Genomic DNA, 14,422 nt, shown 5'->3' on the forward strand with positions numbered 1-14,422 from the left:
TACCGCTGCATTTAAGGGTCTGCCAAATCACGGCCTTGGCGGATTTGCCCCCAGCTCTGAACTGGGGGCAAATCCGCAGCAATTTTGCAGATTTTTGGCGCTATTACTGCCGGCAGGAAAACTGCCGGTGGTAATAGCACGAAAATTCCCCATTGGGCCCAATGGAGAATGGGGAATTCCCGAATGGGCCCAATGGGGAATGGAAACTTACCATTCCACCAAACCCCTGATCTGGCGCTAATAGCGTCGGGGGGGGTTGGCGGTAGGGCTAGCGCCCAACTCGTGATGAGGCCCAAAGGGGGCAGAATTGGAATGGTATTGCCGGGATATCAGGCAGCAGAAGTGGTAGGTGTTTTTGCCAGTATCCTTGCAGATTTCCCTCCAGGATACTGCAGACTTGCAATGAGGCCCATTGGTGTTGAAGGTGTCCGGATGCAATATCCTGCAAGTGTGCTATTCCCATGAAAAACGTGTGTGCTTAGGTAGAAAACAAACATTATAAGAGCCCACAGTTCTGCCTTGTATAGTGTTTAGTTTTCTTTATTGTTATGCATTGACATTGCATGCATTGCTCAGGCCCACACACTGTGGGCCTCATCACGAGTTGGGTGCTAGCGCCCTACCGCCAAACCCTCCGGCCCTATTAGCGCCGGATCACAGGTTTCGCAGAATGGTAATTCCCCATTCCCCATTGGGCCCATTCGGGAATTTCACATTCTCCATTGGGCCCAATAGGGAATGTTCGGTGCTATTACCGCCGACGGTATTACCACTGGCAGTAATAGCGACGAAAAACGGCAAAATCGCAGTGGATTTGCCCCCAGCTCAGAGCTGGGGGGAAATCCGCCAAGCCTGTGATTTAGCAGACCCTTAAATGCCGCAGTAATAGCGTTACCACCGCATTTAAGGGTTACTGCGAAACTCGTGATGAGGCCCTGTGTCTGATGTTATGATTGCATGCCCAAGTTACCATCATTTTTCAAATGGTGTCATATGTTCACATGCTGCCATCAGATTACATGTATTGACATCATAAAAGCAAGGTACTCCCATGATTCCCAGATACTCCCATGATTCCCATATACTCATACAAACTAGCAGCTTTTGAGAGGAGCGGCATGTGCTTTGCTGGATATTTCGATAATGTTCCCAGGTACTTGCATTGTATGGTAGCAATGGCTACTAGTTGCCAGGTGTTGGCATTATATGCCCAGGTACTCACTCCATTATACAGCTGTTGCCATCATATGCCCAGGTACATATGGCATTGCCCACTACTTATGAGATTTCACACTCGTAATTTTCCCAAACACTCACATCACATGAAAACATGACTGGAACATAACATAACATACCTTCGTCGTTCACCTCTTTCTCTATAGTGCTTTAAATTAGCTTGAAGTCAGCATAGGCGCCAACCATCATCCTAACCTTACTTGGGGCAATCCCCTTTCCTCACCTAACTCCTCCTCTTTTCTTTCACATGCCCTTCCATTCCTTTCCTGGAGCATCTGGACGTTGTGTAAGTACTAAAACGTTAGCCTAAAACATGTACATTTTCTTAGATTGATTACCTTTCCAATTACTGTTTTCATTGCAGGAAAAATAGATTGCACAGCAGCAATAGATGCTCCACAGCAGCAGAATCTAAGAGTGCCCTTCATTTAGACAACTACACAAATACAAGGAATGAAAATGAATCCTGTTTGCAATAGCGTGTTCCAAATTATTGTTAATTTACTTTTTTTAAGTACAACTCAAAAAAAGGTAATTCAATCACAAGAATTGAATGAGGCTGGGTGGCTGCAGCACAGGGTTTGTACATACTTGCAACAAAAAAACATTCCATTTAGGAGGTGGTTGTACAGTTTAATATTTACTTTTCATTTTGTGACTTTGAGCTCAGGATTCTGCCATTATAACTAGGGGACTGCAAGTCCCAGAATGCAAAAAAACAAACTTGGACAAATAGCTCAAGAATGAAATAGGTTATGTTGCCGTGTGGGAGCATGGCGTGGGTGAGCCCGTTCAAGTGTTTCACCCTGGCCACATTATTGTCTAGAAACGTCCCCGATAACAATTATATATTTACTACACCCCTGAATGGCAAGGGGGCTGTGTTGAAAAACCATTCCTCTGAACCTGATCTTTAGACCTGGTGGGAGGATGATTAGAGACTTTGCATGGAATAGATGTACACATTTGCCATCCAGTAGCAATGTATTATGCAAACCTTAACATGCAGTACTGAAATCACATTCTAACTTCACATCATAGCACGGGTTCAGACTTGCCGGGCTTGCTTCATGTTCTGTTTCCTTTGTTTTTTCTTTACAGACCAGAGAAGCGGGAGGCTCCTATTGACAAACATATCCCAGGCATTTTCAGGAACATATCAGTGCATATCATCAAATGAACTGGGTCAAGCCACGTGTCAAGTAACACTCGCAGTCACAAGTAGGTTCAGCCTTTTGAAATGACTATAATAATGTTGACCATTTGTACAGAGCACAGGTGTATGTATTACTCAACTACCAAGTGCGGGACAAGGTTAAACACAGTTATCTGCAGCACGTGTATTAACTCACTGAGCTAGTTTGCCGGATTGTCATACGCCGAGGTGTACAATGCTGAGCAGCATAGTGAATGGTCGTAGTCCCTTCTCTTCTAGAGTGGTGGTAGACGTACACCCAGGTGGAGTGCTACTATCATGCATTCCTATCTGGATCCTTCTCCTTTCCTGCTTTGGTGGTCACAGTCTGATAGGGGATGTGGGTGTCATCTTCACAGAACCCCCCCCACCCCCCTTACTCCTTTTGCTGCACTTTCAGCTCCCACAAGGAGTCACATGCGTTGAAAAATATCTCAGGGGAGGGCCTTTTCTTTAAATGCATACATTACACCAAACAGAACTGCTTGGTTTGCACTTAGTTGCCAACAGGTCTCAATACAGTTTTAGTCATTTTCACTAAAAAGTGCAAAACAAAGGTGTAAATCAACTCTACGCCTTTGTTTTTGCGCAGTGTAGTGAACAACGAGTAAATACTGCCTGACATTTACACATGGCGAGCAGCCTTCGGAATAGATTCCTGCTTTTACCTAGTGTTTAAAGGCGGCAGATTTATTTGCCCTGCACAGCGATCAACCTTGCCTTGGAATAGACACAAAAGGCAAGCATTCACATTTGCTTGTTTATGGATTTATGTAGCGAAATCCAATCCCATGCCCACCATGCAGTCATGACCACCCCAAAGATGGCCTCCAAGACAAACATATCACATGCTCTTTGGAAACTGTTTTCAGTTTGTAACACTATTCTCCAGGTTACTCATGATTTGCTTAGCACCATAAGGTCAAATTCCTGTCTTGCCCAACCTTATAGTCCCACTCCCTCAATCTACTGACCATTTAATTCACGAAACAACATATCAGTGAACAAGCCATACACAAGCCTGCTTACAGCATGGTTGCAACAAAACCCGAACAATGTCATGTGATGAATCCGATGGTATCATCACTCCTTTCCCGGTAGTGACTTTCTCCCATGTGGCCAGGGGACGGCAGCCGCTACCTGACCCTGACCTTGGGAGTAGCTATATGAGGGAGGATCACATGGGGGGACACAACCTCTGGCAGGGGGTGATAATATCAGCGGGTGAGACATGGTATCCCCCTTTCCCCTTGCAAGATGAACTTCCCATTTAGAACACTCTAATGGCCTATTGTAATACCTCCCCTTCTCCCTCCATGGAGAGTATTGGATCTATTTTGTTACAGCCTATAGGCCAACTCTCAAACATGGACTTGCCTTGTAAATCTGGTAAAACAATCATAACTCCACATACCAATCCTCCTTGACTGACTTGCCATCAACATCCATCAAAACCCATTATGGACATTTTCACCCAAGTTGCTAAAAAGGGACTACTGCGCTCTAGTTGCTGGGAGCACACACCTGTGTTTGGGACATTTAATTCAGGATTGCCAGAAACTCATCAAAACTGCTGGTGGGAGTGGGCTGCCCCTCTCTGTGCGATCGACGTGCTGGAAGAAGGTCAGTGGAGCCAACCAGCTCATGAACTCAGAAGAAGACTGCACAGAGAATAAAACACACAGCAGGAATGCAAGAAGTCACTGCAGGACTCCTGAGCATTCACCGGTGTCAGAAAGAAGCAATCCACCTACCGGAGACCCGTGGGAAGCAGACAAGCCCAGCTGGAGCCACGGGAAGCTGGGATGCAGAAAGCGAATGGTCTTGAGGAAGAAAGCACCCAAAGACTTTTGCCGGCAGGCTGAGAGAGGAATAAGGAATGCCATGAAGAGCTGGCGAGTCCACCATGGGACAAAGGGAACACTGCAGTGTATTGATTAAACATAACAGAACTGAGAGAGAAAGGGAGTCGTTTACAAAACCAGAAAGAGAGAAAGTGAAAGTGCATCTCCTAAAGAAGGGAGATGTTTAAGTTTGCGGGTAGCATGAACACAGCCCAATGACCTGTTCTTGGGTGATTAACCCCTGGGAGAGACTCTACCAAGTCTTTAGCTCACTGTCCTTTTTACAGAGAAGAAATTTCCCCGCATATCAGCCTTTGTCCTGCCCAGGGGCAGTCCAGCGCCGAAATGCTAGGCAATTCTCCTCTGAACAAGAGTACCATCAGTAACCCCATACACGTGTTTCAGCCTTGTTGGGCATCATCAGTGAGGTGAAACTGTTGCCTCTCTAAGAACAGTGAGCAAGGGGTCCACGTCTGGATTGCCCTGTTAACTTAGGGTGAAACCCAAAGTTAATGTATGCAAACAATGCATATGCATATAAGAAACGCTAAACAGGCCATGTACAATGGATAGACTGTATTTGCCAATAAGGATAACGTGGTGAACTATCAAGAGTGGAAGTGTGAGCAAAAGCACACAAGCTGAATGGCCTGGCAGGAGAGTATGCCAGGCAGTTACAGGTGTTTGTTTGCAAGAAGCCCTGGCAGGAGAGTATACCAGGCAATTGCAAGAGTGTGATTCCAGGAAGCCTGGTAGGAGAGTATACTACTGTGACAAATCAACTTCTGGGGCACCAGTGGTCCAGGGGTGAATATCACTTACTAAACCATCAATCAACCCCACACCTCTAGTACACCAGAAGGGATCTAAACAGAATGGAACACAAGTAAATTATAAACCTCCTTGTCCAATTTTGGTAACGTGGATGGAACGGCTGGCTTATCTCTGGAAGGTCATGGATCGATGATAAAAGGGACTGTCCAGTCAAGGTTGTAAAAAAATATCTACTTTATTATTATTAGAATAGACAGTTTTAGCACATTACTAAATGCAACCCACCCTGTAAAGGAACGCAGACAACATACAGTTTCACGAAGGAAAAGGATACACTCTGGATACTGACAGGAGGGTAGACGGTAAATCAATTAGTCTTAACTTTTCAAGGTGATTTGATTTCAGCACCAATGGAGCAAGGGGTAGTAAATATCACTAGGGGCCTTTTCTAAAGGACCAGGGGGACAGAACCACAATGTAGCTGGTGCTTAAGATGATCTTGATACTCGACAGCATCGAGTCAGTTCCAGTATGCTTTGCAGCTCCTGCGACAGAGTTTAAGATGGGAGACAGCTGCGGGTATCAGAAGCAGGCATTTCGGCAAGCAAGGCTGGATGGACGGCTGCAGGCTGGCCTACACGGTGGCTCAGGTTCAAGAATCACTTTCTCTGTGATGGTTGGTGGATCTGGAATGCTGGTCGAGGTGTCTCAGATGGCTTTAGTGACTACAGCGTGACAACAGTCTGTGGTGCAGCCGGTCACACTTCAAGGGCTTGAATTTCTCGAATATGTTCTTAAAAGATGGATGCTGGTTGATGCTGCTGTGGCACTCCTCCTACCTTCTTTGCAGAGCTTGTGACGTCCTTTAAGGCGGACAGCTCAATGCTGAGGAGAGTGTTTGCAGGCAACAACCTTGTGCTTTGTCCAGAGACTCTCTGGCACTTCCCACCTAGGAAGCTTGCTGGCAGAACCTAGCAGGGCACACTGTGTTCTGGCTGGGTACCATTTCTGGAGCTGCTGGATGGGTCCTTTGAGTCTGGTATATTCCTCTGTTCCTTGGGAGATGTTTAGGGAGGGATCTTACTTCCCTCTTGGACATTCTGGCCTTCATTCACTGGTGGAATCTGTAAGGCAGACTGTACCTTCAGCTAGGGTCCAAATGAGTCCTTCTTACTCCTTTCAAAGTCATCAGATGATCTGCTGAGTGGGGAGCTCAGTCCTCTTTTAAAGCCAAATGGGCCCCAGTGATTGGTGCAGGCTAAGCCTATCTTAATGAACCAATCCTGGGTCCCTACCAACAATCTTCTGTTATGCGTGAGGTCAGGACCAGAGTGCTTTGAAACAGGAAAGTTAAGATTTTACAACATGTACTCCTAAATCCCACCCATCTTCCTGTCTGTTGCAGATCAAAGTGTTTCTCTGGTTAACTGGATGACACATTGCATATCGAACAGGTGTTAGTCCTGCCTTCCTCTTGCCCCATTCTGCGATCAAGCCGGATGCAGGCCTTTTCCAACTTAGGCAAACAAAGGGGGGTCTGGGAATCTCTCTACCAGCACGAACACAGCCCAATGACCAGTTCTTGGGTGATTAACCCCTGGGAGAGACTCTACCAAGTCTTTAGCTCAGTGTCCTTTTCACAGAGAAGAAATGTCCCCGCATATCAGCCTTTGTCCTGCCCAGGGGCAGTCCAGCGCCGAAATGCTAGACAATTCTCCTCTGAACAAGAGTACCATCAGTAACCCCATACACGTGTTTCAGCCTTGTTGGGCATCATCAGTGAGGTGAAACTGTTGCCTCTCTAAGAACAGTGAGCAAGGGGTACACATCTGGATTGCCCTGTTAACTTAGGGTGAAACCCAAAGTTAATGTATGCAAACAAAGGGGGGTCTGGGAATCTCTCTACCAGCACAAACACAGCCCAATGACCTGTTCTTGGGTGATTAACCCCTGGGAGAGACTCTACCAAGTCTTTAGCTCACTGTCCTTTTCACAGAGGAGAAATTACCCGCATATCAGCCTTTGTCCTGCCCAGGGGCAGTCCAACGCCGAAATGCTAGGCAATTCTCCTCTGAACAAGAGTACCATCAGTAACCCCATACACATGTTTCAGCCTTGTTGGGCATCATCAGTGAGGTGAAACTGTTGCCTCTCTAAGAACAGTGAGCAAGGGGTCCACGTCTGGATTGCCCTGTTAACTTAGGGTGAAACCCAAAGTTAATGTATGCAAACAAAAGGGGGTCTGGGAATCTCTCTACCAGCACGAACACAGCCCAATGACCTGTTCTTGGGTGATTAACCCCTGGGAGAGACTCTACCAAGTCTTTAGCTCACTGTCCTTTTTACAGAGAAGAAATTTCCCCGCATATCAGCCTTTGTCCTGCCCATGGGCAGTCCAGCGCCGAAATGCTAGGCAATTCTCCTCTGAACAAGAGTACCATCAGTAACCCCATACACGTGTTTCAGCCTTGTTGGGCATCATCAGTGAGGTGAAACTGTTGCCTCTCTAAGAACAGTGAGCAAGGGGTCCACGTCTGGATTGCCCTGTTAACTTAGGGTGAAACCCAAAGTTAATGTATGCAAACAAAGGGGGGTCTGGGAATCTCTCTACCAGCACGAAGACAGCCCAATGACCTGTTCTTGGATGATTAACCCCTGGGAGAGACTCTACCAAGTCTTTAGCTCACTGTCCTTTTCACAGAGAAGAAATTTCCCCGCATATCAGCCTTTGTCCTGCCCAGGGGCAGTCCAGCGCCGTAATGCTAGGCAATTCTCCTCTGAACAAGAGTACCATCAGTAACCCCATACACGTGTTTCAGCCTTGTTGGGCATCATCAGTGAGGTGAAACTATTGCCTCTCTAAGAACAGTGAGCAAGGGGTCCACGTCTGGATTGCCCTGTTAACTTAGGGTGAAACCCAAAGTTATTGTATGCAAACAAAGGGGGGTCTGGGAATCTCTCTACCAGCACGAACACAGCCCAATGACCTGTTCTTGGGTGATTAACCCCTGGGAGAGACTCTACCAAGTCTTTAGCTCACTGTCCTTTTCACAGAGAAGAAATTTCCCCACATATCAGCCTTTGTCCTGCCCAGGGACAGTCCAGCGCCGAAATGCTAGGCAATTCTCCTCTGAACAAGAGTACCATCAGTAACCCCATACACGTGTTTCAGCCTTGTTGGGCATCATCAGTGAGGTGAAACTGTTGCCTCTCTAAGAACAGTGAGCAAGGGGTCCACGTCTGGATTGCCCTGTTAACTTAGGGTGAAACCCAAAGTTAATGTATGGAAACAAAGGGGGGTTTGGGAATCTCTCTACCAGCACGAACACAGCCCAATGACCTGTTCTTGGGTGATTAACCCCTGGGAGAGACTCTACCAAGTCTTTAGCTCACTGTCCTTTTCACAGAGAAGAAATTTCCCCGCATATCAGCCTTTGTCCTGCCCAGGGGCAGTCCAGCGCCAAAATGCTAGGCAATTCTCCTCTGAACAAGAGTACCATCAGTAACCCCATACACGTGTTTCAGCCTTGTTGGGCATCATCAGTGAGGTGAAACTGTTGCCTCTCTAAGAACAGTGAGCAAGGGGTCCACGTCTGGATTGCCCTGTTAACTTAGGGTGAAACCCAAAGTTAATGTATGCAAACAAAGGGGGGTCTGGGAATCTCTCTACCAGCACGAACACAGCCCAATGACCTGTTCTTGGGTGATTAACCCCTGGGAGAGACTCTACCAAGTCTTTAGCTCACTGTCCTTTTCACAGAGAAGAAATTTCCCGACATATCAGCCTTTGTCCTGCCCAGGAGCAGTCCAGCGCCGAAATGCTAGGCAATTCTCCTCTGAACAAGAGTACCATCAGTAACCCCATACACGTGTTTCAGCCTTGTTGGGCATCATCAGTGAGGTGAAACTGTTGCCTCTCTAAGAACAGTGAGCAAGGGGTCCACGTCTGGATTGCCCTGTTAACTTAGGGTGAAACCCAAAGTTAATGTATGCAAATAAAGGGGGGTCTGGGAATCTCTCTACCAGCACGAACACAGCCCAATGACCTGTTCTTGGGTGATTAACCCCTGGGAGAGACTCTGCCAAGTCTTTAGCTCACTGTCCTTTTCACAGAGAAGAAATGTCCCCGCATATCAGCCTTTGTCCTACCCAGGGGCAGTCCAGAGCCGAAATGCTAGGCAATTCTCCTCTGAACAAGAGTACCATCAGTAACCCCATACACGTGTTTCAGCCTTGTTGGGCATCATCAGTGAGGTGAAACTGTTGCCTCTCTAAGAACAGTGAGCAAGGGGTCCACGTCTGGATTGCCCTGTTAACTTAGGGTGAAACCCAAAGTTAATGTATGCAAACAAAGGGGGGTCTGGGAATCTCTCTACCAGCACAAACACAGCCCAACTTACTCCTATTGGTATGCGCTGCCACCAGCAGTTTAGACAATAGAAAGGCAGGTCCATGGAGCCTTTGATATTTTAATTAGGCTGCCCATGCCCGGAGGAAGGTGTTGCCTTCCCCCTTCTTGAGATGCTTTGATGTACCCATGGCTGTCACATTCCAGTTGAACATGACAAGAGAGGTGGGCACCTGTAGGCTGTGTCTTCCCGGAGTAGATGTGACCATGCGTTTGTTGTGCGGTGAGCAGGGGAAATGTGTGCAGAATGGCCTTACACTTTTCAGAGGTTGATCTCCCTTCATTCATTTTCATTTCCAAAAAACGAAAAAGCCCAGATAAGCGCGCACTCCCCGTGCGGATGGTCGAATTCCTCACAACTACTCAGGTACAAGCGTAAAAAGAAAGTCCCGGTAGGGAAACATGCCAGACAAGGACAAATTGAGGAGCATAAAAGAGCAACCAAAAAGGTAGTGCTGGATCCGCAAACTAAAGAGCAAAAACCTGGCAGGAGATTACACCAAGACAAAATGGCCAAACTATTTTTGTGTATGATTTTATTGTTGATCAAGAGGAAAAAAAAGAATTGTTATTTGTAAGAAAATTTGAAGAAGAATGTGAGGGTCAGAATAGTTTCTTGGACACTGGATGGTTTTGTTTTGGACACTCTGACACTGACAGATCTTTAGTTTTGAGTTTAGGTAGGGAAACACCTATAGTGCAGGGACAGCGAGGCATTTTCCCAACACCCTTTTATTTATCAATAAAATTCTTCTGTCAACCCCATGTCTAACTTGTGTCCGAGATTCATTCCTGACTTCTCACAGTTGATAGAATATTAGAAGCACATGTATAGATAGATAGGTGACTTTGTCAATGGACATACTAAATGGATATGCTAACTATTTTACAAATCAATGACATTGACTGAATATTCATACAAAAAGTTGAGGAGTTACATTGAAGACTTACATGCTATTGTTGAAGGGATGGAACTAAATGAAGCAACTATATGCACTCAAGAACAATTATTTGAATCAGCTGAGGATGGGATCTAATTACACAATATACGTTATGTATTAAGGTTGATTGATGACAAATGCCTTGAAAAATACTGTTTAGGTCGAAACACATGTTAAATGAAATCATTTTCTAAAAAAAACTTTGAGACAGATTTGGTGTGAGCGATTTCTTTTTACTATATAATTGTTTAAAGACATTGAACATATTTTAATTGGACAAATTGATTCAAGGTAAATTGTGCCTGGGATAGGTAAATCCTTGCACACTGCCTTAAAAATGGTTTAAGCATAATGGAGAGATTGTCTATTCTGAACTAACCTCTGACCTGTTGAGCTGGTCCAATGCTTAGTTGACCTGTTCACATACTGTGGAAAATGAAAGGGGGGCTCCAACCACATATCAATTCGTTGACACTATTATCCAATTTTGAGTGTCTGTATGGTGTATCAATTGTCATTATGTATTAGTGCTTCAAAAGTAAGCTAAGTACCACATAGTAGGGTGGTTTTACTCTGGATTCTAGTCTATGCACACAACTTGAGACATCAGATTTATACTCAAAACAAAGCTGCTTTTATTTAGCAGATCCAGTCCTTTGGCTGGGCTTACAACTATCATATTCACGTTTCAGCAAATGGGCAGAGTATAGATAGTGTAACGCTTTTAACAGTACTTAATCACAGTGCAATGTTTAAATCAGTGGTGTGTTAGTACTGTTTGTGAGGTAAATATTACATCATATTTAAACCTTTATAAATTAAACAGAAGGCAGAATAAACAGTGTTGACACAAAGAAATGCAGAAGTGCAAGAAGTGCACACATTGGTACTATACATTTTCCCTTATATTGATTCAACGCAGGGATGTGTTCATACACTTTGTTCAGAGAAGAATAGAGGCTTGTCTGACGGTTCTAGGCTAGCTAAAGAGCTGGGGCTAGTTGAAGTGGCCAGTTCTGGGGTGGGTTAACTATTCCCACAGAGGACCAAACCGTTGGTCTATGCCAGGGGGAGGCACCCCCAAAGAAGTTCTGGTGGATGGATTAGCAAAATCTTATGCTAGGACCACAGGCATTTCGGCTCCTTGGTGAAAAGCCTTCATCTGGGCCTCTGGGTTTGTCTCTCTGGAGGAAAACAAAGCAGAAAGGGGAGGGAGAGAAAAGAAGGAAAGTGAGGCTTAAGCTGTGTCTCTAGGAATTGAAATGTGCATTGTAAAAACCCTGCTACTGCATAGCTTTTGGGCCAATGCAGGGTGAATGGGTACTCTTTAAAATCCGTGACAAACCATGCAGTATCTGGTTTGTGAAGCTGGAGTTTCACAGGGACTGACCTGTTGATAATCCAAGGGGAAGGGCTGAGGCTACATGTGCCCTTTAGTCGTGATTGTGATGCTCAAGGGCATGGTGATGTCGGTTCCAGGAACGTCAGTTGTTTCCGTCCTCTTGTTTGGGGAAAACCCAAGTTAGGTGGTGGAGCTGGGTGTAAGAGGAAATGTGGGTTATATTTATGCTGATCTGAACTAGTTGGCAAAGTTAGAGTAGGGCTGTAACAGCTACATACCTTGAGGGCTCTGTGCCCTATGCTTGGAGGAGTCACACAATGGTGTGGATGCTCCTGTAGACTTTGGAGGCCAGGGGCCCTGGTGCGTTCTGGGGTGCAGGTCTTGCTGGCTGCGTGAGAAGAGGGGGGGAGAGGGGCAAAGGAGAAGGGAGAGGATCTGGGTATTGTTTAGTGCAGGTCAAGGTTACTATGTCCATACTGTAATGGCGTCCCATGTTATGCCATTGCATGAGGGCTGGGGGCTGGTTACTTCTGGGCAGATGGTCCAGAAAGAGGAATTGGTCGCCTTGGCAAGGTGAGCGGTGGTGTTGTAGCTCCGTTCTTCGCGCTCTGCATACTGGATTGTACTGTGTATATACGCGGACGGCGCATGTGTGAGGGAGCAGTGTTCCAACTCCTACACATGCGCGTGTGGACCGCTCAAAGCAGGTTGCCCTAGCAACCTAATAACGCCGCTGAGATGTATTCCAATGTATGTGTGAGGCCAGCCTAAGCCCCCAAGTGCACCATGGGGCTCCTGCGCCTGGGATCGATGCAACGCATGTCAGGCCCGGAGTGGCAGAGGTATTGGGTATTAAGTCCCTCATCCCTTGGGTGAGCCCCGTGCGGGGGGAGTATCCTGCTGTAATGGAAGGGGGGTCTTTGGGCGGCGTTGCGTGCCTCTGAGTTTGTGCGCTAGGATAGGTGTTGCCCTGAGCACGTGCTGGGGCTAAATGAGGGGGGCCGAGACCCATACATGTATAGCTCTCAGATAGGAGCTAGGGTGAATGTGAGGGGCATTTGTGGTGCCAGCAACTAAATGGCACTGCAGGGCAGCCATCTAGTGAGGCACGTTCACATACTGGCATCTGTAATAACCACCAAATGTGCAAAGTCAGGCCTTTAAGTGGGCTGGGGTTAGCGGGCCCTCATATAGGTCCCTCACTAGACCCCGGGAGCAATCGAGCACCCACGGCCAGCGTTTCATGCTGTAGGCGTGATGCATTGGCTTGTTCATCTGTTTGGTTAGGAACGGCGTATGGAGAGATGATTAATCTCCCTTTCAGTTCCTTCCCAACAGATATCGGGCCACATCATTTTCTGAAGGATACCCAGGGCTTTAAGTGGGCTGGGGACTGCCGATGCTGAGCCCCGGCAGGCTCTGAAATCTTGTTTTGAGGCAGAGCCCTGCCAGGGCCCACTAATCTCCCCTGGCAGCCCCACCCACTACACGAAAATACTTTTTTTTCTAAAGCCTGAGGCTCTCGTTCGTGTGCTAGAGCTTCAGTCTTCTGAAAAAATGCCTTTCAGCCATAATGGTGGCGCTGCACCTGCAAGGTATCCCTTCAAGCAAGAGATGCCGGTAGGCCAGCGCCACCATTATGGAGAGAAACGTGCGGCCGCTGGAAGCAGAGGCCTTGTTTTCTAAATCCTGAAGCTCCCGCGCATTCGCGGGAGATTCAGTCATCAGGAAAACCTCATCATCCTCAGATTCCAGTGGCCTCAGCCTTTCAGCCTTAATGGTGACGCTGCCCCTCCCCAGCTGACGAGGGCCAGCGCCACCATTAAGGCTGAATAGGCAAAGCGCTGTCCCCTGCCAGGCAAGCCTATAGAAAATAAGTGCAGAGATCAACACACTCCCACCTGTGGGGAGAGGGCGCTGATCTCTATAAAAGGCTTCCTGGCAGGGGTGCCGGTAGCCCATTGATCTCGGGCTCATCAAGGCACATGGCCTAATGAGCCAGCAGGTGACCCGCCCCCACTAATAGGTCACGCCCACTTGAGGAGCCCCTGCTCAGTCTGTAGTGCCACTTAAGGCACTGAGGCTACCTGCTGGGGATCGGCATTGCTCCAGGTACAAAACAAAGGAAGAATGAGGCGCCCAAAAGCAATGTTAGCCATGTGCCCCTCCCCCCAGCCAACCTTGATTAATATGAAAGAAGCTTTTGTCTGGAACAGTGAGTGGCTACGCTGAGCATTTCTCGAGTTCTCGATAAGGTAAAATTGTAAAGGAAGCGTTTCCCTTCGAGCACTCACCCAGCTCTACATAGTAAAACTTTAAAGCAGCCATCATCGTGTAATGTGTGTAATGCGTGCAAAATGACGCTTTCTTTTGGCCCTTATATAGAAGGAGTGTGTTGTTGATTTTTTTAATCTAATATGTTTGCATTTTCTTTCAAAAGTTTAAGCCACAATTGTAGATATTGTTCTACCCCTCACGCCCCTTTTAGAGCCTCCCTTGATTTCTCCCCGATTTAAAGCACCGGGCACAGTAAACCCATGCCATCAAACATTTCAATCTCCAAGCGGTCTACCAGTCAGCGTAAGACGATAATACTGTTATCACGTGAGCTCATTCATGCCACACGTATGTTCCACAATTCGTGCTCTGTGATTTGTCCCCTCACGCGTTCCAATCCACCTG

General features: G+C 46.8%; 1 protein-coding gene across 1 annotated transcript in view; it reads left to right on the forward strand.

Annotated features, from left to right (window-relative positions):
- VSIG2 (V-set and immunoglobulin domain containing 2) overlaps positions 1-14,422 on the forward strand; it is a 239,734-nt gene that overhangs the window by 139,527 nt on the left and 85,785 nt on the right. Inside the window, exon 5 of the mRNA XM_069613915.1 lies at positions 2,338-2,457. Coding sequence (XP_069470016.1) covers positions 2,338-2,457 — 120 coding nt within the window. The remainder of the gene's footprint in view (positions 1-2,337; positions 2,458-14,422) is intronic.

The sequence above is a fragment of the Ambystoma mexicanum genome, chromosome 9, assembly GCF_040938575.1.
Source record: "Ambystoma mexicanum isolate Mex_15411 chromosome 9, UKY_AmexF1_1, whole genome shotgun sequence".
Taxonomy (NCBI): Eukaryota; Metazoa; Chordata; class Amphibia; order Caudata; family Ambystomatidae; genus Ambystoma; species Ambystoma mexicanum.